The sequence below is a fragment of the Panthera uncia genome, chromosome D2, assembly GCF_023721935.1.
Source record: "Panthera uncia isolate 11264 chromosome D2, Puncia_PCG_1.0, whole genome shotgun sequence".
Classification (NCBI taxonomy): Eukaryota; Metazoa; Chordata; class Mammalia; order Carnivora; family Felidae; genus Panthera; species Panthera uncia.
In genome coordinates this window covers 58,739,535-58,760,587 of record NC_064818.1, presented here as the reverse complement: position 1 = coordinate 58,760,587, position 21,053 = coordinate 58,739,535, and the positions used below count along the sequence as shown (strand labels likewise).

The window sequence follows — 21,053 nt, the reverse complement described above, 5'->3', positions numbered from 1 at the left end:
AGTCCCTATAACACCTGTTTTGCCCAGAGGCTGCAGAAAGAGAAGGTTGCAAACAGGAATGGGAAACAAGAAAGGACCATTCCTACCCCAAGGGCAGCCCTTCTGTATACAGGTCTGATCTTAACAGGGCCACTTGAGGATTACTCTCTGCTTCCCTTAGAGACTACAGCCTAAATCCTGAAGTTTGTGGACAGGAAGCTCCTCTTAACATCTTAACTGCACTTCTTTCCTCCGTGTCCACGTCCCAGGTTTTCATTTTTTACTGTGGTCCTCTTCAATCCCAAACCATGGCTCTCCCGGATCCTGCCTCTGTTCCAGTCAATGTCCTAAAGCAAAGCGGCTGCAGAGCCAGAGGCAGCTCTGCTTGAAGAAAGAGAACCGTGCCGAGTAAGCAGAAAGTTTATCGAGAAAACTTGCTCCGTGAAACTTCAAACGCGAAAGCACGGCACCGATCTGACGTCTGAGCTCACTGGGAAGGTATCAAAAGAGACGTCCTCCTCCTCTCTTCACCAACACAACTCTCGAAACTTGCTCCCCCTCTTAACCTACGGGAGAGCCGGGGTTCCCAGAGCCGCCCCTACCCTGTGCAGTCTCCAGCCCTCTGAGCTCCGCCAGCCGCACTCCTCCAAAGCCCTCTCCTATGCTCCCCAGGCCCCGCCTCGCCTCCCCCAGCCCACTTCAGCCGCCCCCCGCCCCCGGCTTCCCCTCGCCCACTAATGACCCCCTACAGGCGCCCCCTCCTTTCACCACGTTTACAGTTCCCTCTCTCCTGTCGCCCCCCCCCACACACACCCCCAACTCACTCTATTCTCCTAATCCTAGTTAACCCTTCATCCTCCCTCGTTAACCCTTCGCTACCCACTGGCTCCGTTAACCCCTTTGTCCCCATTCTCAACTTGAGCCTTAACTCCTTCCCTCGCAGCAGGACGCCCTCCTTCTAAGTGCTTTAACCATTCTTCTCCACCTCCTTCTCCCCAGCAAATGACTTCGCCCTCGGCGCTCTAACCCTTCCCATCCCGCCCCTGTCCTTCTCCCCGCGGCCCAGAGCATACCAGTACTTGACGATAGCGGTAACCTGGAGCGGGTTCGGCTGGTCAGGGTAAAGGCGGCGGCACTCTCCGTAGATGGCGTGCAGTCCCGGGGGGAAGAGCGAGGCGAAGGCCGGGGGCGCATTAGGGCCAGGGGCCGGGGGCGCGGTGGGGCCGGGGGCGCCGCTAGGCCGCAGCTCCGCCATCCGGGCGCGTAAGGGCGCTGGGGGGACCGGGGAGGGTGGACGAAAGGGAGAGCACTGACGCGCCAGCAGGCGGACTCCGTGGGTGCGACTCCCCGAGGCGATGGGGGCTGCAGCGAGGTCTAGGCTCCGCGCCTGCGCACCGCGCACAGTCTGCCCAGGCCGTCGCCGCCGCAGAGACGGCCAGAGGGTGCCTTGGGGGCCGCGGGGCGCTCAAAAGGGCGGGGCGTCGGAGCGCCCTATTCCAGCATCCATTGGCTAGTGTCTGTGCCAGTCACAGGTGGGGAAGGCGTGACTTGACAGTAGGTCCCGCCTCCTTCTCCTTGTGTTGGGGCGTCCCAAGGCTCTTGGCCTCCCCCTAGTGTTAGGAGGAACCCAGGTTTAAATAGAGATGTTGCGGCATCCTGAGGTGCTAGGGTCCCACGAAAGCAGTGGGAAGTGCGCCGCCAAAGAGTTTGTCACTATTCCAACATGATGCTAACAAGAATTTAAACATAAATCTGACAATAATGGATTGATTCATTCACTTCTTAGTGTGTCATTAGTTTTAACAGATTATAAATCTGAATGTTTCCTACCGTCTTTGAATGTCTTTCTGACATTCTTACTGACTGACACTAACACCGCCAAATTCAGGAGTCCTATGTTGAAATACTTATTTTGGACTCCTGTTAAAAGTGGCAAGAGTTAGTTAAACTAGGATCAATTTAAAAGACTTGGTAATTTTTTTTAAGTTTGAGAGAGAGAAAGAGAGAGAGAGGGTGAGAGAGCACGTGAGCAGGGTAGGGGCAGAGAGAGACAGAGGGAGAGAGAGAAGATCCCAAGCAGATTCCCAAGAGAATCTCCACTGACAGCGTGGAGTCCTATGCAGGGCTGGAACTCAGGAACGGTGAGATCAGTACCTGAGCCAAAATCCAGTCAGACGCTTAACCGCTTAACCAGGCGCACCAAGACTTGGTAATTTTTTTGATAAATGCTTTTAGTGATGACAATCTCTTCTTTGTTCTGTTTTATGCAGATGTATGCAGATTGCCTTGAGGAACACCAAAATTCGTTATCTACTATGGATCTGCTCTTTCCCATTACCTTTGACTTTCTGTAACTGGGAGAAGTTTTAAAAATATTTTATTTTTTAAGTGATCTCTACACCCACCGTGGGGCTGGAACTTACAACCGCCAGATCAAGAGTCATATACCCCACCGATTGAGCCAGCCAGGCATCTCTGGGAGAATTTTTAGTTCCTAAGGCACCGGGTTGAGAATTATTTTCCTGTGTACAGTAAGGAATTCCAAGAGAAAGGAATAGAAAGAAGTCCTGATTACCAGTGCTATTGACTAAAGGGTTCTTGCAATTTGAAGGGGCGGGAGGAGGGAAGGGTGCCTAATCTGGAGAAAAATGCATTGGTGTCATTTGAAAGTAGTGACACAAAACTTCTCTTCACCTCCATTTTCTCATTCATCAATGTCAATTCTAATTCTCCATGAAAAATAGAGATATTAAAGCAGTTCCTGAAGCTATTAAATGAACGATGTTTTAAAGAACAAAAGATCATCTGTACCCGTAGTTACAAATGCCAGTCTTCAGACCAATGTTAACCTGTTGCAAAGTCTACACCTACCCAGGAATAAATGCGAAAAGAAGCAAAAAATGTGCCGGTTTTTTCCAAAAAGCAAATTTTATAAAATGCATTTTCTTTTGTTCTGAGAGTATGTCCTCCTTCCCCGTGTGCGTGTATTAAATGTTCCTTTATTAGAATGTGATGCTGATAAATGTTTATTAATGTCTTATTGACCCAAATAAAAATACAGCAATTGTCCAGGAGAACTGGTGGCAGGGACTGACCTGGAAAATCTAAACATCCACGAATTACCGGCCAATTCAAACCCAACTACAGACAAGTACTCCAGAAGACTACATACTTCAGCATGCACTGGGAATCCCTTCAATGGAACTACAGATCCAAGCGTGCAATACAGTCATCAATCTGCGTCCCCGTCTATTCATCGAAGGAGACTACAAAGCCCAGGGTACTGTGCGTCGAAATGCGACGCCCTACTCAAACTGGGCGGGGCTCCAAAGGGGCCTGGCGAGTTAAACCCAGGGGTAAGGCATGCTGGGGGTTGTAGTTCTTCGGAGGCGAGGTCTGGCCGCTCCCTAGCCGCCTTGGACCGGCGGCTAGACTGCGCATGCGTGTCAGTGGCGTTAGCAGCAGACCCGGCTGGCAGTTCCTTCCTCGGAAGGAGATATTCTTCTGCCATGGAGTCCTACGATGTGATCGCCAACCAGCCTGTCGTGATCGACAACGTGAGTTGCATCTTTCCTATCTCTAAAGGGGTTTATGCTCTCTTCCCCAAAGGGATCGCTCCCGGGTTTCGGCCTGGGCCACCGGCTCTTTGTCACTGGCCCAGCCTGTCAGGCGGGTTCAACCGCCGCCACCTCCGTCCTCCCTTCACCCGTAGTCCATAGGCAGGGCGGCTGGCCAGCAACCATGGGATGGAGAAGTTTGGGATGGATAAAGGCAAAGGCTGTAGTCCGAGCCGGGTTCTTGGGCCCTTGGCTCGAGGGGCCTTAACCGCTCTGTGAGCGCCCGGCGTCCGCCCCGTCCCCTGTTTCCGATCATGCTATTGGTTGTTCTGGCTGTCCATCTTGGCCGATGACCCCGCCTCTGGGCCTTGCCGGATGAGGGCAGCCCTCCGCAGTGATTGGCTTGCGCCCCTGCCGTTCTTCCGGGCCGCCATAGTAGTTCCTCTCTCTAAGGGGCGGGCGGGTGCACGAGGGCTGTGGGGATTGGCTTCGGGAACTCACAGCGGAGGGGCCTGACGGGCTAGGGCCCGCCCCCTGGTGGGGAAGGGCTAAGTTTCCTTCGGTCCCCAGCAGGGCGGGTGGCTTGGTGGTGTGTATGGGTGGGGCTCGGGAATCTGGTGCCGGAAATGGCCAAAGGATTGCAGTTATTTCTGTGATAATAAATTACAACGTTAATAAAGATCCAGAAGAAAGAGTGACCAGGCAAGCAGGGAGATACTATCCTTTTCGGAATGTGGGAAAAAATTACTAGACATATTTGCCAGGTGCTCTAGCACGTACAGGGGGCTTTCACATACATTTGAATTGAAAAATTGGGTGCACAGTTAGGCAGGAAGTTTGATCCTCGTTTTACGAATGAAAAAAAAAAAAAAAACCTGAAGCACGAAGAGGTGAAGTGAACCCAAGGTCGTACAGTGGAGGTGACCTAAAACCAGTGCTTTATCCGCTATTCCTCCTGCTAGTAGCCAACGTATATGCATCTATAGTGACAAACGGAAAGAAACTGAATCCTGCTTTTATTTTGGGCGGAGGGTGACTTTTGTAAAACAACTCAATTTCTACCTTCCACTGAAAGGCTTCGTATCGCTGAGATTGGTTGGTACCTTCTGTGCCCCTTGAGGCAAAACTGCCAGTTCTGTCCTAAGCTATCAGATTCATTCTGTTGATCCAGCCTTGAGACCTTAGGCATGTTACAAGGTGCTTTTGTTTGCATCATCTCCTTGAAGCGTCAGCTCTAGTAGGTGGATAAGAATTACTTTCCCCCCGTTTATGCAGAAAAGTGAACCTTAGAGGTTAAATAACAGTCAGTATTGAAGCCGCCTGTCTTAGAAGTTGAGCCAAGACTCAAACTGAGATCGATCGGGTTCCAAGTTCCTCACTTTTTTTTTGGGGGGGGGGGGTCTCCCTCACTAGACTGTTAAATGCTTGGAGGAAAAGATGGTATTCCTTAATTTTTTTGTTACTCTCCCCTTCCCGCCCTCCTTCATACACACAGCATCTAGAGCCTATCACCACTATGTGCTCAATAAATGTTTTTTGTTGGATTGATGAGTGGGTGGATGAGTGACCAAATGTCACAGTAACAAAGATGCCCCTAAATAAAGATTTGAGGTGGGGAGAGAAACCTAGTCAGTTGCTGCAGCGGGCTGAGTAGGGGTCCTTGTTAATTGATTTTCAGAGAACACTATTTCTATCTTCAGCCAGTTTATGGGTACTTCATCTGCCTTTTTCTTAATTTTAAAAAGAAAAAAAATAGAAATTATGATTTCCTGTTTCCATCAGCGATGCAGAAGGAGCAGTCTGTCCATCTTATTAGATCCTTTGATTCTGGAATTGTTGGGCAGGAGTTCCATCTGTAGCCATTTTCCTTAAAGTCAATTAAGCTAATGCTTTTTAGTTTCTCCTTTGTCTCTCTCCATAGTATATCTGAAATACATCAAAGCAGTGGTGCATGTTGAGTTTTAAGACTTAAAGAATTGATTTGTCTATTTTCTCTGGGAAAATATTTTTTTATTATGCCAATAATAATGCCAAAAATTGAAGTAGGAGAAATTCTCTCACATTATTATTTTTTTTTATGTTTATTTATTTTTGAGAGAGAGAGACAGAGTACGAATTGGGGAGGTGCAGGGAGAGAGAGGGAGACAAAGAATCAGAAGCAGGCTCTAGGCTTCAAGCTGTCAGCACAGAGCCCCACACAGGGCTTGAACCCACAAACTGTGAGATTGTGACCTGAGCTGAAGTCGATTGCTCAACCAACTGAGCCATCCAGGTGCCCCTCTCCCACATTTTTAGATCTGGGGCCTCAGATAGTTCTTGCTGTTTGACATTTAGAGAGCTTTATTTTGTTTCAAAGTGAAATAAGGATAGGAAAAATAATTTGAAATATTTGAGCCAACTTTATATTATTATGAGAATGGTGTGTATCTAGCAGATTTAACTGCCCCATAGCTTAATAGATTGCTACAATTTTATTTCTGGGCTACAGAGAGTATAATTAAAAGGAAAGGAGAGCAAAGAACAGGAGAAAGAGAGAAGAGGCTCATTATCATTTCATAGCCTTTCTCAGTCTTAAAATAATTGTTGACCACTCCTTTCTACCTATTCTGGCACCAAACCAATTCATCAGAATTTAATGAGGAAAATGGAAGGGGAGGTGTACATACATGTACTTTAATGACAACGATAAACTGATAGGTGTTTTTAAAAACTAAATACAAGTCATTCTTCCCAAAAGTATGTAATGGATAGTAATACAAAAGGAGGGCAGCTCCCAGGCCACATTTTGAGGACTTATTTTTCAGCTTTCTTCTTTTTATTATAGAAAATGTGAAACATAAACAAAAGGAGAGGAAGAGTATAACAAATATCCACATATTCACCTAGCTGTAACAGTTATCAACTTGTGGCTAATCTTTTTTAACTTATTCCCACCTACTTCCCACTCCCATACCTTTTTTTTTTTTTTTTTCTTTTTTTTTTTTTAAATTTTTTTTTTTCAACATTTTTTATTTATTTTTGGGACAGAGAGAGACAGAGCATGAACGGGGGAGGGTCAGAGAGAGAGGGAGACACAGAATCGGAAACAGGCTCCAGGCTCCGAGCCATCAGCCCAGAGCCTGACGCGGGGCTCGAACTCACGGACCGCGAGATCGTGACCTGGCTGAAGTCGGACGCTCAACCGACTGCGCCACCCAGGCGCCCCATTTTTTTTTTTTTAATTTTTTTTTTTCAACGTTTTTTATTTATTTTTGGGACAGAGAGAGACAGAGCATGAACGGATTTTTTTTTACTTTTTTTTAATTTATTTTTTAAGTAAGCTCTATGCGCATTGTGGGGCTTGAACTCACAACCCTGAGATCAAAAGTCACATGCTCTACCAACTGAGCCAGCCAGGTGCCCTCTCCCACACTCTTCTAAAGACATAATCAGTATACTACTATCAAACCTAATACAACTCATAATTCCTTAATAACATCAAATATTTTGTCAATGTTCAAATTTTACTGATGGACTCAATTTTATTATTATTAGCTTTTTACAATTTGTCATCAGCTCTTGAGATGTACTGATTCACTTAAGTTTAAGAAACACTAGAATTAGCTGAGGAAATGAAGTCACTATATTTATTTTCCACTGTCACTTGCAATGTGATATTGACCCCATTGGTTGTACAACAAGCAACAGCAAGAATCCATCCCGTTTGTTGGAAAGGCTGAGAAGAGGTGACTTATAAAGATAGCTCACTGTTCAATTATGTGTATTTTGAGAGCCAAGGATGTGCTTCACACCAACCTAAACACTCTGAGGGTAAAAAAGAAACCAGGTATCATGTGGAGGGGGAATATATCATGAATTAGTTGCTGGCAATGCCTTGAATAGGAGTTTCAAACTCAGTGCTTGCAGAGGCCAAGCAGGCACACAAAAAGGGGGAGGAAGAGAGTACCTTTAAAGAAGTCTTGAGGAATCTGAAAGGTGCTTTGAGCATGTCTAACCAAAGGGCCGGCTGCTTTTCATTTCCAGCCAGTGGTCCCCATCCAGGAATGCAGGCCCAGTGTTGCCGGATTTTCTGATGTTTCAAGAGAAATCAGAAACACCAAATTTTATATGCAGTCTCTAATTTGAACTGTTGGAAGTTAACGTAAAAGTAATTCGTGGTCTGCAGAGACGGAAAGTAGATTAGTGGTTGCCTAGGACTGGTTGGCAGGAGAGGGCAGGTAGGATGGAGAGAGTGACTGCTAATGGGTACAGGTTCTGGGATGATGAGGAAGTTCCAAAATAAGATTGTGGTGATGATTATACTACTCTGAATATACCACGAACCATTGAGTTATATACCTTAAGTGGGTAAATTATACGGTAGCGAATTTTATTTCAATGAAATTGTTTTCCAAAAAGTACTTTGTGGGCCAAAATATATCTTTATGCCCAAATGAGCCACTAGTGCCCTAGAATCTGAGGCTCCACCTCTCAGCATCCTTTTCCCACTTGTAAAATGGAGACAACTAGCCTCTTTGCTAGCATGTCAAGAATAATCAGGAGTGCTTAGGCTAAAGGTTGCCCAAGCCCCAGGCCCATAGTTAGCAGATAACTGGGAGAGCCTTGCTGAGGGATTTGCTGTCTGTTTGCCTGCTTCAGAAAGAGAATGGTCATTGGTGACTGGCCGCAGACTTGAATCCTCAAAAATCAAATATTTATTATGAAACTGCTTTTTCAAGAAGCCTCTGCAAGGCGTTTGTTTACTTGGCTTTGCCAGAGTGAATAACAAAGAACGTGGCAGCTCATTTGCCAGGTACATAGTTCCTAGTTAACAAATACTATTAAAGAAATTGACAGGGCCTTTTTTATAATCTTTGGTTTGAGCAGAATAGAAGCCGCTCAGCCGCCTCCTCCGTCCCACTCATTCTTTCCCCAACTGCTGGCCTAGCAGGCCAGCTCTTGGGACTGCAGGGACAAGCCGGGTCTGGCTCCACCTTGTGCATCATTCCCAATGCTGCCTCCACCTAACCAGCACCACCTCTGCCTGGGGCTTCTGGCATTCCAGCTGCTGGTTCAGGTTCCATATTTTAGGCTTCATCTGCCAATCGTTTGAGCTTGGATTTAATTTTAGGCAGCCAGCATCTATTTGAGTACCCTCAAATGCCAGATACTGCTGATATAGAAAGTCTCTGAGCTTGAGGACCTTGGGCTGAAAACAGGCAAAAATGGAAACCATAAATTCAAATAGAAGGCAGAAGGAAGGGGCGCCTGGGTGACTTAGTCGGCTAAGTGTCTAACTCTCGATTTTGGCTCAGGTCATGATCTCATGCATTCGTGAGATCAAGCCCCACATCTGGCTCTGCCCTGACAGCCCAGAGCCTACCTGGGACTCTCTCTCCCTCTCCCTCTGTCCCTCCGCCTCCCCCTCCCTGCCCCAGTGCGCTCCAACACGCGTGCTCTCTCTCAAAATAAACCTTAAATAAAAATAAACATTAAAAAAAATAAATACAGCAGAAGGAAATGCAGACTACCTTGTGGTATTGTGGTACAGGTAATGGTGATTCTGTGAAATAATAGGAAGAGGATAATTAATTCCAACGGGATTATTCTTCATGAGGAAGGCGATGATATTTGAACTGGGTCTTTATACTCTCTTGCTAGGAGGGCCAGAGAGGAAGAAACGAACCTAATATCTTCATTTGCCTTAATTTACTCAGACTCTAGTCTGATTTTGCTATTAAACTCACAATTAAATATCCAGGAAAATCGTCTCTTCAAAATATCTAGAGTCTGAAATGTAGGTCTCATCTTTACCTTTCTTGTTTTCAACCTCTGCCAGGAGGTCCAATTAGTCTGTTGGCATCACCACACCCAGGTGAAGGCAGTGAACAATTACTGGAAGCGTGAGCCAACAAGTGCCCGGAGTTCTGTACAGTGCTGTGAGCACTACCCATGCCACCGTCCCAGAGCCCACAGGCTGCGGTACGATGGTTCTCCCTCCTTCCCAGTTTCTCAGCTCAGTTTACAGCTGCACCTTTTCCAGGCTCCTTGCTGTCCTGCCCAGGCCGATGAGTTTGCACATTGTCTCCTGTTTTTTCTGTTGGCAGAGGTTCCTGCTGTCTTAGAGAACTGGCATTCCCTATCCTTCAGCCACCCCATCCTCTCTGTTTTGCCAGAGTCAGGCACCAGAATGGCCTATCTACCCGCCCCCCCCTCCGCCCCCGCTTCTCCTATAGAAGAGCAGGAATAAGAGACAGAGAGGGAACCAGGGATATTGCAGGAAAGCCTTTGGTGCAAAGATAACCTTGGCTATTTAGCATCTCCTGATGTGTTTACTGCTTGCTGCGTGGGTTTGGAAATACCGCTCTCTGCCCCAGGAGAAGTGGTTAACAGGCAGCAGGAAAAGGCTTGCCCCTACTACATGTGCAGCTGCAAACCGTGTTGGGGTAGAAGGGTGAGCATATTGGGTGTAGTGGTGCAAGAGTTAAGAAGGAAGAAGACAGGCTATATTTGCAAGCAGTAGCAAACCTCGACATCTGTCCTGCACAGAGTTGGTATCTGTATCTAGAGTCCCTGTTTACTTTGGTTGGGCCCCAGGAGGTACCAGAGATGGTGGTGGGGAAGTCACTCTCTTCCCCACCCGACTTACCAAGTATTGGAGCAGCAGGATTGTAATGTGGGGTCTCTTTGTAGCTGATGCTTTAGAACTTCCCTGCTCTTTACAATCAGGAGACCAGTGAGTAAAACAAAGCATAATAAAAAACAAAAAGCAACCACAATCCTCCAAGAAAGTGTAGAGGTTTGCCCCTGCAGTAAAAACCAGACAACATGTGCTCCGTCGGAGTCAGCTTCAAGCATGGCAGTGTTCCATGGTGGTGTCTGTCATAGAGACCCTGAAGGGCAAGGAGAGTTCAGGCTTGAGCTGGGAAAGTAGGTTAACAGCGTCTTGGTGGTTTAACAGAATCATGCGTTCTTCCCACCTTGGTTATGTTCCTGAACTTGGCTGCTCTGGTGCTTCTAGGTACTTTTCTCTTCTCTCCTCAGGTTTTCTCTTTTTCTTCCCTGTGTTAATAGTATTTTTTTTATGTTTATTTTTGAGAGAGAGTGAGCATGCACATGGGGGAGGGGCAGAGAGAGAGGAGGACAGAGGCTCTGAAGCAGGCTCTGCACTGACAGCAGAGAACCTGATGTGGGGCTTGAACTCATGAACAGCAAGATCATGACCTGAGCCGAAGTTGGACTGAGCCACCCAGGGGCCCCAATATTATTTTCAATTCCAGAAGTAAAGCATGTTCAATGTAGAAAAGTCAAAGAATAAAAAAAAAAAAAAAAAAAAAATCAAATAATACTTTGAGTGTGCAGTGAAAGCTCTCCTCCCCGTCCCTAGTCCCACTTCCCTCCTGGTGACACGTGTTCCCTCTATAAATGCTCATACAGATGGATATACTATACGCAGATAGAAGGTCATCTCTGTTAAATAAAAATGGAACCAGGGGTGCCTGGGTGGCTCAGTTGAGGGAATGACTCTTGATTTCGGCTCGGTCATGATCTCACAGTTTTGTGAGTTCGAGCCCAATGTCAGGCTCTATGCTGACAGTGTGGGGCCCACTTAGGATTCTCTCTCTCCCTCTCTCTCTAACAAAAAAACTTTAAATAAATAATAAAAAATGGAACCGTATTATACATATTGTATGATATATATCTCCTCTTGTTTTTGTCATACTTCTGACTTTTCTTTGTCTCTCCTCTCTCCTCAGGGATCCGGTGTGATTAAAGCTGGTTTTGCTGGTGATCAGATTCCCAAATATTGCTTTCCAAACTAGTAAGTAATTGTGTACCTTAGTCAGAAGCTTGAGAGGTATGTGTTGTCTGGCCGGCTCCGTTGGTGGAGCACGCGACCCTTTATCTCAGGGTTGTGGGTTCGAGCCCCACATTGGTATGGAAATTACTTAAAAAATAAATAAAATCCTTTAAAAAAAAAAAAAGCAGCAGAAGCTTGGGAGGCTTGTCAGCTTTGTTATGGGGTCAGCCCTCTACCTTTTGGAGAGAAGGGATCTCTCGTTTGGGTCAGAAATTTGAAATAATATACAAAAAACTTAAAATAATACATGTTCATTGTAGAAATTGCAGGAAATGCAGAAAAGTAGAAAGAAGAAAATCAAAATCAACTGTAACCTCACTCCTCAGAGATAAACACAGTAGAACTGAGTCCAGCTCTTCCTGTCTAAGCATACACATCTGCACATCCTTCCTGTGTTATGTCATGAAAGGAAAAGTGACGGTCCCCCTGATCTCTTTTATAGTGTGGGCAGACCCAAACACGTTCGTGTCATGGCCGGAGCCCTGGAAGGTGACATCTTCATTGGCCCCAAAGCCGAGGTAATTCCCAGTCCTACTGTAGAAGCCTCAAGCCAACAGAGGACCTTCATTATTCCCAACATGGGCAGTGTCCCAGCAGTGGGACAGCCATGAGTAAAAGGAGCAATTTCCTCTTAAATCCCCCTTTGGTCCTCTCATCCTAGGTCTGATTGGTTCATTTCTCTCAGGAGCAGCCTCTGGTTTTGGAGAGGAAATATCTGGAAACCCACTTTGGGAAATAGAAACCAGTCTAGAAAATAGGGCTTTTGCTTTCCTTCTGTATTCTGTCACTACCTTGCCAATGATGAGATTAGCTAGCTTGGTTCTTGTTTTGGCAAAAGGGATTCAGGGGGATATCCTAGCTGGGATACCCTGGGGATGAGTTAATTAGCATAGTTTGGCAGAGCCCTGGGGCAGCCTCTGGATACAGAACAACAGAATCATTATTGCCAGCCTGGGCTGCAAGTGCTGACGCCCAGAGGTGGGAGCCAGGAGATTGTGTCCTGGGATCAGGCAATGAGAAGGGTGCCTCCTGTCACTTGCCATAAGGGCACCCAGGGCCCAGGGAAATGCAGAAGCCCTCTGCTTTGCCAGCTAATCAGGCAGTGAGAACAGTTTACAGCATACAGTTTAGAGACTTGGCAAATGGGGGCCTGCCTTTAGCCCTGGCTGAGGACTGTGGGGTGGGAACTCCCTGTGCTGGAAGAGTGGGCCGCCTGGCTGAGAGACTGGCTGCTGCTGTAACTCCTGCTCTCTGCCCCCAGGAACACCGAGGGCTGCTGTCCATCCGCTACCCCATGGAGCACGGCATCGTCAAGGACTGGAACGATATGGAGCGCATCTGGCAATATGTCTATTCTAAGGACCAACTGCAGACTTTCTCAGAGGAGGTGAGGGTCCTATGAGCACGGCACCCATGCACAGTGTGAGAGCTGGACAGAGCCACTACCCCAAAGAGGAGGAGGAGGAGGAGGAGGAGGAGGAGGAGGAGGAGGAAGGGGAGGAGAAGGAGGAAGGGAGGATAACTGCCAGGAGGGTTTGAGTCTTACCGTGGCACCAGGCCATGTGCTCTTCAGACATGTTTGCATTCAATCTTGAATAGGACACCAGTCCTATGAAATACAGGTAGTATTATCTCCATTTTACAAACAAGGGAACAGAAAAAATGTTCAGAGAAGCCAAGTAGTCTTTCCAAGATCACCTAGGGAATAAAGTGGTAGAGCTAGGATTCAAACCCATGTCTTTCAGACTTCAGAGCTTATACTCTAACTTCTAAGGAAGAAACTCTCAGCTCAGGAAAACAAAGGAAGGTGTGTCCTAGACATCAGAATTTCCAGGGGAAGGAGATACAACGTCTTTCAAAAATATATTCAATATTTAAATGTAATTTTCTATTTAGAAAAAAATTTTATACTATTTTTTGTATCATAGTAATTCCAAATTTAGAGTTTAGTAAAATCTTCTGGACAATTGGAGATTTACAGTAAATACAGAGGCCTATGTAAGAAACTTGGAGGATAGGGAGGGGAGGAAGGAGGCAGAGGCAAGGACGGAATGAGACTTCAGAGTGAGCGTGAATTTGGAAGGCTGACAAACTGGCTCACGCTGGGGTAGATGGCAGGTCCAGCTTGCCTGTTTTTGGAGGGAGGCTCACAAAGTTCCCCTCGGTTCTCTAGCATACCACACAGGGGCCTCCTGCCCGGGTGCTAATGAGAGGTAGAGATCTCACTTGGCCCTGATTGCCCTCTGGGCATCTTTCACCAGCACCCTGTGCTCCTGACGGAGGCACCTTTAAACCCACGGAAAAACCGCGAACGAGCTGCTGAAGTTTTCTTCGAGACCTTCAATGTTCCAGCCCTTTTCATCTCCATGCAAGCTGTGCTCAGCCTGTGAGTAGCAAGCAGCCTGGCCCCTTGCGGGCAGAATGGAGGCTGCCTCTCCTTTGGGTAGGAAAGGGGGTATGGAGATCTTCTCCCAGTCTCGCTTCTCTTATTCTCTCAGTGGTTTGGTGCCCAAGCCTCTCTGCTGTGCCTGCTGGGAAGGCCACACGGTGCTACAGCTCTTCCTAAAGTCCCCTGTAACTTATTGAGATATTTATCCAGTGCCTGTTTATGCCAGACGCTGTGCCAGGCTGGTGACAGAGTCGTGATGAAAACACCACCATAGTCTCCGTCTTCATACGCCTGTCATGCCTGTCCTGCGCCCAGCCTGCCTCACACTAGGGTTAGATCTAAGGCCAAGATTATACACTGGTGAGCTGCAGATAGGATGTGTTTGACCCTAGTGAGCCAGCATTTTAAGTTTACTTATTTATTTTGAGAGAGAGAGTGCATACATGCGAGCGAGGGAAGGGTAGAAAGAGAGTGGGGAAGAGAGAATCCCAAGCAGGTTCCACGCCCAGCGTAGAGCCCAAAGGAGGGCTTGATTTCACGAACCATGAGATCATGACCTGAGCCGAAATCAAGAGTCAGACGCTTCACTAATTGAGCCACCCAGGCGCCCAAGCCAGCATTTTAAAATTGGGAGATTTCCAGGGCACCTGGCTGGCTCAGTCAGTAGAACATGAAACTCTTGATCTCAGAGTCATGAGTTTAAGCCCTACATTGGGCATGCAGCCTACTTTAAAAAAAGGAGGAGGAGTGGATTTCCTATCAACATACTAATTTCTGGAAAGATCTGGCAATACTGGGCATGTACAAAACATAGGACAAAAGTCAGCTAGAGCTGAAATAGCCACTGCCATGTTAGGTAGTTTGCAAGTTTGACTTCACCGCAGCCTGCTCTATTCCCTGCTGTCCTCCCAGCACGAGGCAGCGTCAGTTGCTACTTATCAAACATCATGGGTTTTTTCCCTTTGGATCACAGAAATATATATCTGTACCTTTGTCTTTACCAAAAGAGGAAAAACAAAAAAAACAAACAAAAAAAAAAAACAACTACGGACCTAGGAGGCCATGTGGGAAAAAAGCAAGTGTTTTGTGGAAGTGAAAATATTCTTATTTTCCTTTCCTACCTGGCCCCTGTAGGCATTTGAGTTTTTTCTTCTTGTCTGGGAAGTAAAAACTGCCCCTGGGCTGGGACCCTGAAGCAGTTGAAGGCTAGGCTGTCTCCTGAGATTGGAAGGCCTCTTCTTCCGGAACAGGGGAGGGGCTGGGAGAGGCTGGGCTCCTTTCATTCAGGTTTTTCAGGCTTGCTTATGCTTGGACTTAGTACTGTGGCCAGTCTAAGGCCCCTAGAGAAAGGCAGGCTGCAGCTTAGCTTAGCTAACTTTGAATTCTAAAAAAAAGCTAGTGTTTTGCCATAGTAAAGAGGCAGGGGTTAGTGACGATTTGTTCCCTGTGCTGCAGTTATGCCACAGGCAGGACCACAGGTGTGGTGCTGGATTCTGGGGATGGCGTCACACATGCTGTACCCATTTATGAGGGCTTTGCCATGCCCCACTCAATCATGCGCATCGACATTGCTGGCCGAGATGTCTCTCGCTTCCTTCGCCTCTACCTGCGGAAGGAGGGCTATGATTTCCACTCATCTTCTGAGTTTGAGATTGTCAAGGCTATAAAAGAAGTGAGTGCTGCCCCATGGGCCCAGGGATGGGATGGAGAATGGAAACAGGGCAGCCGGGACCTCTGTGACCTGGAGTGAAAAGAGGCCAAGCCCCTGTCTTGGGGGGGGGGGGGTCCCTAGTCAGGCTCTGTTCTCCCCAGCCAGGCCTCCTGGCTACCCTGTGATCCCAGCTAGGCCCCCCTCACACTGACGGTCACTGTCCCCAAGTGCTGCCATCTTGTGGGAAGAAGGGAGGTGCTGCTCTTTCTTAAGCTGGTGATGGGTGTACCAATGTTCATTATGTTTTTATACCTTATGTCCAAATCAGGTATGTTCTTTTACATCTTTGAAGAAGTCACAATACAGTTTTCTTTTTAAGTAAACCAGATCCTTCTGCCACCCACGGCTCTAGGGAATCCTCTGAGCTGGGTAGACAGGCCCCAGAACCATGAGTAGTAGAAGGAAGAAGCCTAAGTCTAGATTAAAATTGGGTTGTGGTCTCAGACCCGGCTCCAGAGAGCCAGTTTCCACGCCTGCCCACAAGGAAGGTGGAGCAGGTAGGAACTCCTGTCCGAAGTGCCACCCAGTGTAGGCCGACAGGCCATCCTGCCCTGGCTCCAGAACAGCAGCTCTGTGGACCTTTAGGGCAATCACTGTGGAGAGGCTGATATCTGCAGGAGTGCATCTGGCAGCCCTGGGGCTTCGACCAGGTGGGCCTAAGTTTCATGCCTGCCTGACTCCTGCTCGGTTCTGCAGAGAGCCTGCTACCTGTCCATAAACCCGCAGAAGGATGAGACACTAGAGACGGAGAAGGCTCAGTACTACCTGCCCGACGGCAGCACCATTGAGGTAGGCGTGGATCTCCCTTCAGTCGTCCCAGGCTGTCAGAAGCTCTGAGCCCAAATAACTCCCCAGGGGGAGGCTGGAGTCAGATGCACCAGCCCTTTTACACCCTCTGCCTGGAGCACCGGAGCTCTGGAGCAGCACTGTCTCCCGCAGAACGAGGCGTCAGGAACTTTGCTTCTCCCGTGTAGAGGAGAGGAAGCATCAGGGGCATTTGCCTAGGTCAGGAAGGGGTTCGGAAGAGGGTGGTTCGTGTTCTCCATAATCACTTGGGCACAGTATAGTGTGAGCTGCCTCTTCTATTTTCACTCCCAAAGGGACCTCAGCCCTGGTCCCAGCCTCTGAATTTGCTCTCCACCCTACAGATTGGTCCTTCCCGATTCCGGGCACCTGAGCTGCTGTTCAGGCCAGACCTGATTGGAGAGGAGAGTGAGGGCATCCACGAGGTGCTGGTGTTTGCCATCCAGAAGTCGGACATGGACTTGCGGCGCACGCTCTTCTCTAACATCGTCCTCTCGGGAGGCTCCACCCTGTTCAAAGGTTGGTCTTTGCTCTCGGCCCATCTCCAGGAAGTTTCCAGATCTTGCTGGGCCCAGACGCCCAGAGGATTGACATGAGATTCTCCTGTCTTGCCCATTCAGGTTTTGGTGACAGGCTACTGAGTGAAGTGAAGAAACTGGCTCCGAAAGACGTGAAGATCAGGGTAGGAGCATGCTGGGGGCTGGCGCTGGGGCTGCGTGGAACCGGGGCTCCCCTCCAAGGCTACACAGTTCCCAGATTCCACATTGACCTTGAGGTCTGCCAGCGGGAAGAACCCATTTTCCCTCTCCTTCCCCACAAAAGGGGGCAGTTCTGAGACCCTGATGTGGCAGGGTGTTAGGCTAAGGGCCCACGTGTGGTCTGTCAGAGAAACTGTAGCATTGGCAGGCTGACTCTTGCCGCTCTCGTGACACAGTCCGACATCTTGGTGCCTGTTGAGGGGAGCGAAATGTTGGAGTGTAGTTCCTGCCATGGAGTCTGCTTCCCATCAGCCCCCAGCAAAGCTGGATCTTGGCCCCTGTTAGCACCAGCTTTCCTGGGAGCTGTAGATACTTAGCGCTGCTGGAAATCTGCTTCTCCAGATGAGTGTCAGGTTGGCCACAATACCCCCCAGAGAGCCCACTGGGTCCAGCAGGGACATAAGTGAAAGCCTGTTGTGTGAGACAACACATCCACTGCCATGGGCAGTGGAATGGGCCGTAAGGATGAGCGTTGGGCAGAAAAAGGACAAGGAGGTTGAAAGTCTCAGATTCCTCTTTCCACCCACCTTTTCAGATATCTGCACCTCAAGAGAGACTGTATTCCACATGGATTGGGTGAGTAGTTCTCCTAGGGAATAAGAAGTGAGGGCATCATTACCACTCACCACCCCATCCCTTGAAAGCAGAGCCTCATCTGCTTTGGCCCCACGGGGACTGGCTGGCTCCACGAACACTTCCTCCCTCTCACAACATTCCTTGGGATTCCCTCCACTCCAGGGGCTCCATCCTTGCCTCCCTGGACACCTTTAAGAAGATGTGGGTCTCCAAGAAGGAATATGAAGAAGACGGTGCCCGATCTATCCACAGGAAAACCTTCTAATGTTGGGACATCATCTTCACCTCTCTCTGAAGTTAACTCCACTTTAAAACTCGCTTTCTTGAGTCGGAGTGTTTGCGAGGAACTGCCTGTGTGTGTGAGTGTGTGTGTGAGTGCGTGGATATGAGTGTGTGCGCATATGCGAGTGCCGTGTGGCCCAGGGATCCCAGGGCCCAGAAAGGACGATGAACTACCCATGATGGTGATGGCCTGAGGCCTGGGGTTGACCACTAACTGGCCCCCAACAGGGAAGAGTGCTGGCAGAGGGCCACTTCGTCAGCTGGGCCTTTGGCTGGCTGTGTGGGACTACGTTTACTACCATAGGGAGACAGAGAAGGTAAATCCCGGGAGACCTTGCTGCTGCCCATCCCAGGCTGGGCTAGCCCCACCCCGTCCCACCCCCAGGGTGCCCTGAGGCCCAAGGCAGCCGCTGCCTCCCTTGCTGGGCCTTCTGCTCTTGATGCCAATCAATCATGGACTGAGGACTGGGGCCAGGGTTGAGTTCTGTCTGGTTTTGTTGCAATTTGGGTTCGGGAGTCTGGAAAAGCACTCCAGGAGCTGTTACTGAGACTCTGGGGTCAGGAGACGGCAGGGTCCCCTCAACCTCACCTGGGGACCAGTACCGTGCTGGGCATTCAAAGAGGCAGGAGTAGTGCTACTTCTGATTGGTGGCAGAGCGAACACCCCAACCCTTAGCCCCTGTCCAGGGGGGTCTCGGGAGAGTTTCAGGAGTCTGTCAGCCCCAGGCCCTGTTACTTGCTTTTCATCCATCCTTGGGCAATGCCATCTTCAGTTTTATTTATTGAAGTGTTTGTTCAGTATGGGACTGGAGAGAGGGAGCTCATCGCCTCCTGCCCACCAGTCACCCTGTTCACACTAATGTTTACAGCACCTCAGTTTAGCATAGCGTCCAGGGCCCCGCCATTCCCTGCTAATGGTGAACCGACAAGTATCCATAGGCCTCGGGCCTATTTAGGATCAGAGGCTACATTCAAAGTCACTACCGCCAGCCTCTTTTTTCCTCTTCCTTTTGCTCACTGCCCTGGAATCAACAGGCTGGTTGCCGGTTAGATTTTCTGAAACAGGAGGTAGAATTGCTCTTTGGCAGAGGCCCCTAGCAAAGGAGGGGTACTGGGATCCAGCGCTCTTAGGACTAGAGAAAGAGCTGCAATTAACCAGGTTGCCTTTTCCTACTCTAGCTGACCCAGGGGGGTAGGCTGTAGAGGAGAGAAGGCCCCCCCACTGGGCTGATTTGTGCCATTCGTAATTTTGGACTTGTCTAGTTAAGGAGGGAGGGGGCCAGACCAGAGTGCCAGGAACTAATGGGCCTAGGCTCATCTCCTCTCCAGTGGGGCCCGGTGCCTACCCTGGACTGGGCTGGCCTAGCAGTGTCCAAAAAGGCTCCTCAGCCCAGATGTGCAAAGCTGGGGCTAGCAGATCTTCACCGGCACCCTCACCTGTGACACCGAGACCCGCCCCAGTCCCAGATTCCAGGCAGCACTCCCCCCATGCCGTCCAACGACCAAAGGCCCTGCCAGGTATGGGCCACAGCAGCAGGTGTGTGTGAAAGCGATGTGGCGACCCGCAGACTGCAGTGTGCTTAACCAGCTCACCTCCCTTCTCTTAGCCCAAGCCTGTCCCTTGCACAAACCACGTTGCCTGGTGGGGCCCAGTGTACTTAAATAAAGTCGTTCCAATAGACCCGGCAGCTGGGCCTCTGTCTCTTGGTGCTGGGTGGGAAGAGAGGAGCTGCAGGCCCTGAATCTGAGGTAGTGATTGGGCCTCATCTGTCCTCTAGAGGGCACTCTTGTACCAGCAAGACTTATCTAGCTCTCAGCCCAAGTCCCGGCCTGTCAAGTGGATACAAAGAAGATGGTGTTCATGCCAAAAACCCAGGGACTGAGGGTCCCAGCCCTGCACACATACACAAAAACCCATGAGTGAGACCACCTCGAATGAGGGGAGCAGCTATTGACATCCCTGAAGTCAGAGGCTCTCAAAGCTTCCACATGGATGAGAAGCTCAGGAACTTATTAAAATATAGTTCCTGGGGCATTCTGACTAATCAGTTCTCCATTTGAAACCTGTATGCTTGGGGGGGCGGGTGGCAGGGATTGCCAGGCATTTTACAAACACTAACGTATTTGATCCAACAACCCTACAAAGTGTGTAGGTATTTTTATTATCCACCTTGCAGATGGGGAAATAGAGCCACAGAAAGATTATGTAATTTCCCAAAGCTCTGCTCTTTATTAGCTAGGATATGAACCCAGGCAATACAGCCCTAGAGCCTAAATCTTTAGCCACTGTATAGACCTTGAAAAACCATTGGCCTTGAGCAGTAAGTAGTTCCCAATCAAGCCAATTTTGCCTGTGGGACACATTTGGTGATGTCTGGAGACATCTGGTTGTCACAACTGGTAGTGAGATGCTACTGGCATCTAGGAGAGGCCAGGTGGGGCGCCTGGGTGGCTTGGTCGGTTAAGTGTCTGACTTCGGCTCAGGTCATGATCTCACGGTCCGTGAGTTCGAGCCCTGCGTCGGGCTCTGTGCTGACAGCTCAGAGCCTGGAGCCTGTTTCAGATTCTGTGTCTCCCTCTCTCTCTGCCCCTCCCCTGTTCATGCTCTGTCTCTCTCTGTCTCAAAAATAAATAAACGTTAAAAAAAATTAAAAAAAAAAATAGGAGAGGCCAGGGATGCTGTTATAAATATCCATAACAAAGAACTATCTGGCTCCAAGTATCTCTAGGTTGACAAACACTGGCCTAGAGCACCTAGAGCACTAGGGGCATTAGTCACAGGTGCCCAGTAAAATCACAGAGCTTTCCAAAACCCCAGTGCTCAGGCCATACCCCAGATCCATGAAATCCGAATCTGGAGGAACAGAACTCAAGACCTCAGCATTTCTGAGAGCTCCCAGTGACTCCAGGGTTGGGGACCTCAGTCTTGGAAGCAGCTGCTCTTGCTCACCGTGTCTGGCAGTGGTGTATAGGAAAGGCACCGGGACATGACCACAGGCCTCCAAGTCATTTCGCTCCCAAATACCCATGCAGATACCAGTCTGCATGCTTTTCCTGCTCCCTCAGTGAAAAATCTGATGAGGGTGCCCTCCCCCGTCACCACCACCAACTCATCGGCAGAAGAACGTTCTCAGGGTACTTTTCCTATTAGGTGAGG

The 21,053-nt window shown here is 48.8% G+C and overlaps 2 protein-coding genes across 4 annotated transcripts in view; one reads left to right on the top strand and one right to left on the bottom strand.

The window, feature by feature from the left end:
* The window catches only part of SUFU (SUFU negative regulator of hedgehog signaling), a 112,785-nt gene extending 111,330 nt beyond the window's left edge, over positions 1-1,455 (bottom strand). For 2 of the 3 annotated variants that reach the window (XM_049645641.1, XM_049645643.1), the window contains exon 1: positions 1,053-1,455. In XM_049645641.1, coding sequence (XP_049501598.1) covers positions 1,053-1,234 — 182 coding nt within the window. In that variant the 5' untranslated portion in view covers positions 1,235-1,455. The remainder of the gene's footprint in view (positions 1-1,052) is intronic. The other variant, XM_049645642.1, reaches the window with a different exon arrangement.
* A 1,920-nt stretch (positions 1,456-3,375) lies between these two features.
* On the top strand, positions 3,376-19,577 carry ACTR1A (actin related protein 1A). Its single transcript, XM_049645639.1, has 11 exons — positions 3,376-3,536; positions 11,273-11,337; positions 11,819-11,894; positions 12,638-12,763; positions 13,638-13,762; positions 15,221-15,437; positions 16,173-16,265; positions 16,625-16,799; positions 16,901-16,962; positions 17,574-17,614; positions 17,777-19,577. Exons 1-11 carry the CDS (start codon positions 3,489-3,491, stop codon positions 17,877-17,879), a joined length of 1,131 nt encoding a protein of 376 aa, XP_049501596.1. The 5' UTR covers positions 3,376-3,488; the 3' UTR covers positions 17,880-19,577.
* Positions 19,578-21,053: the final 1,476 nt, after the last annotated feature.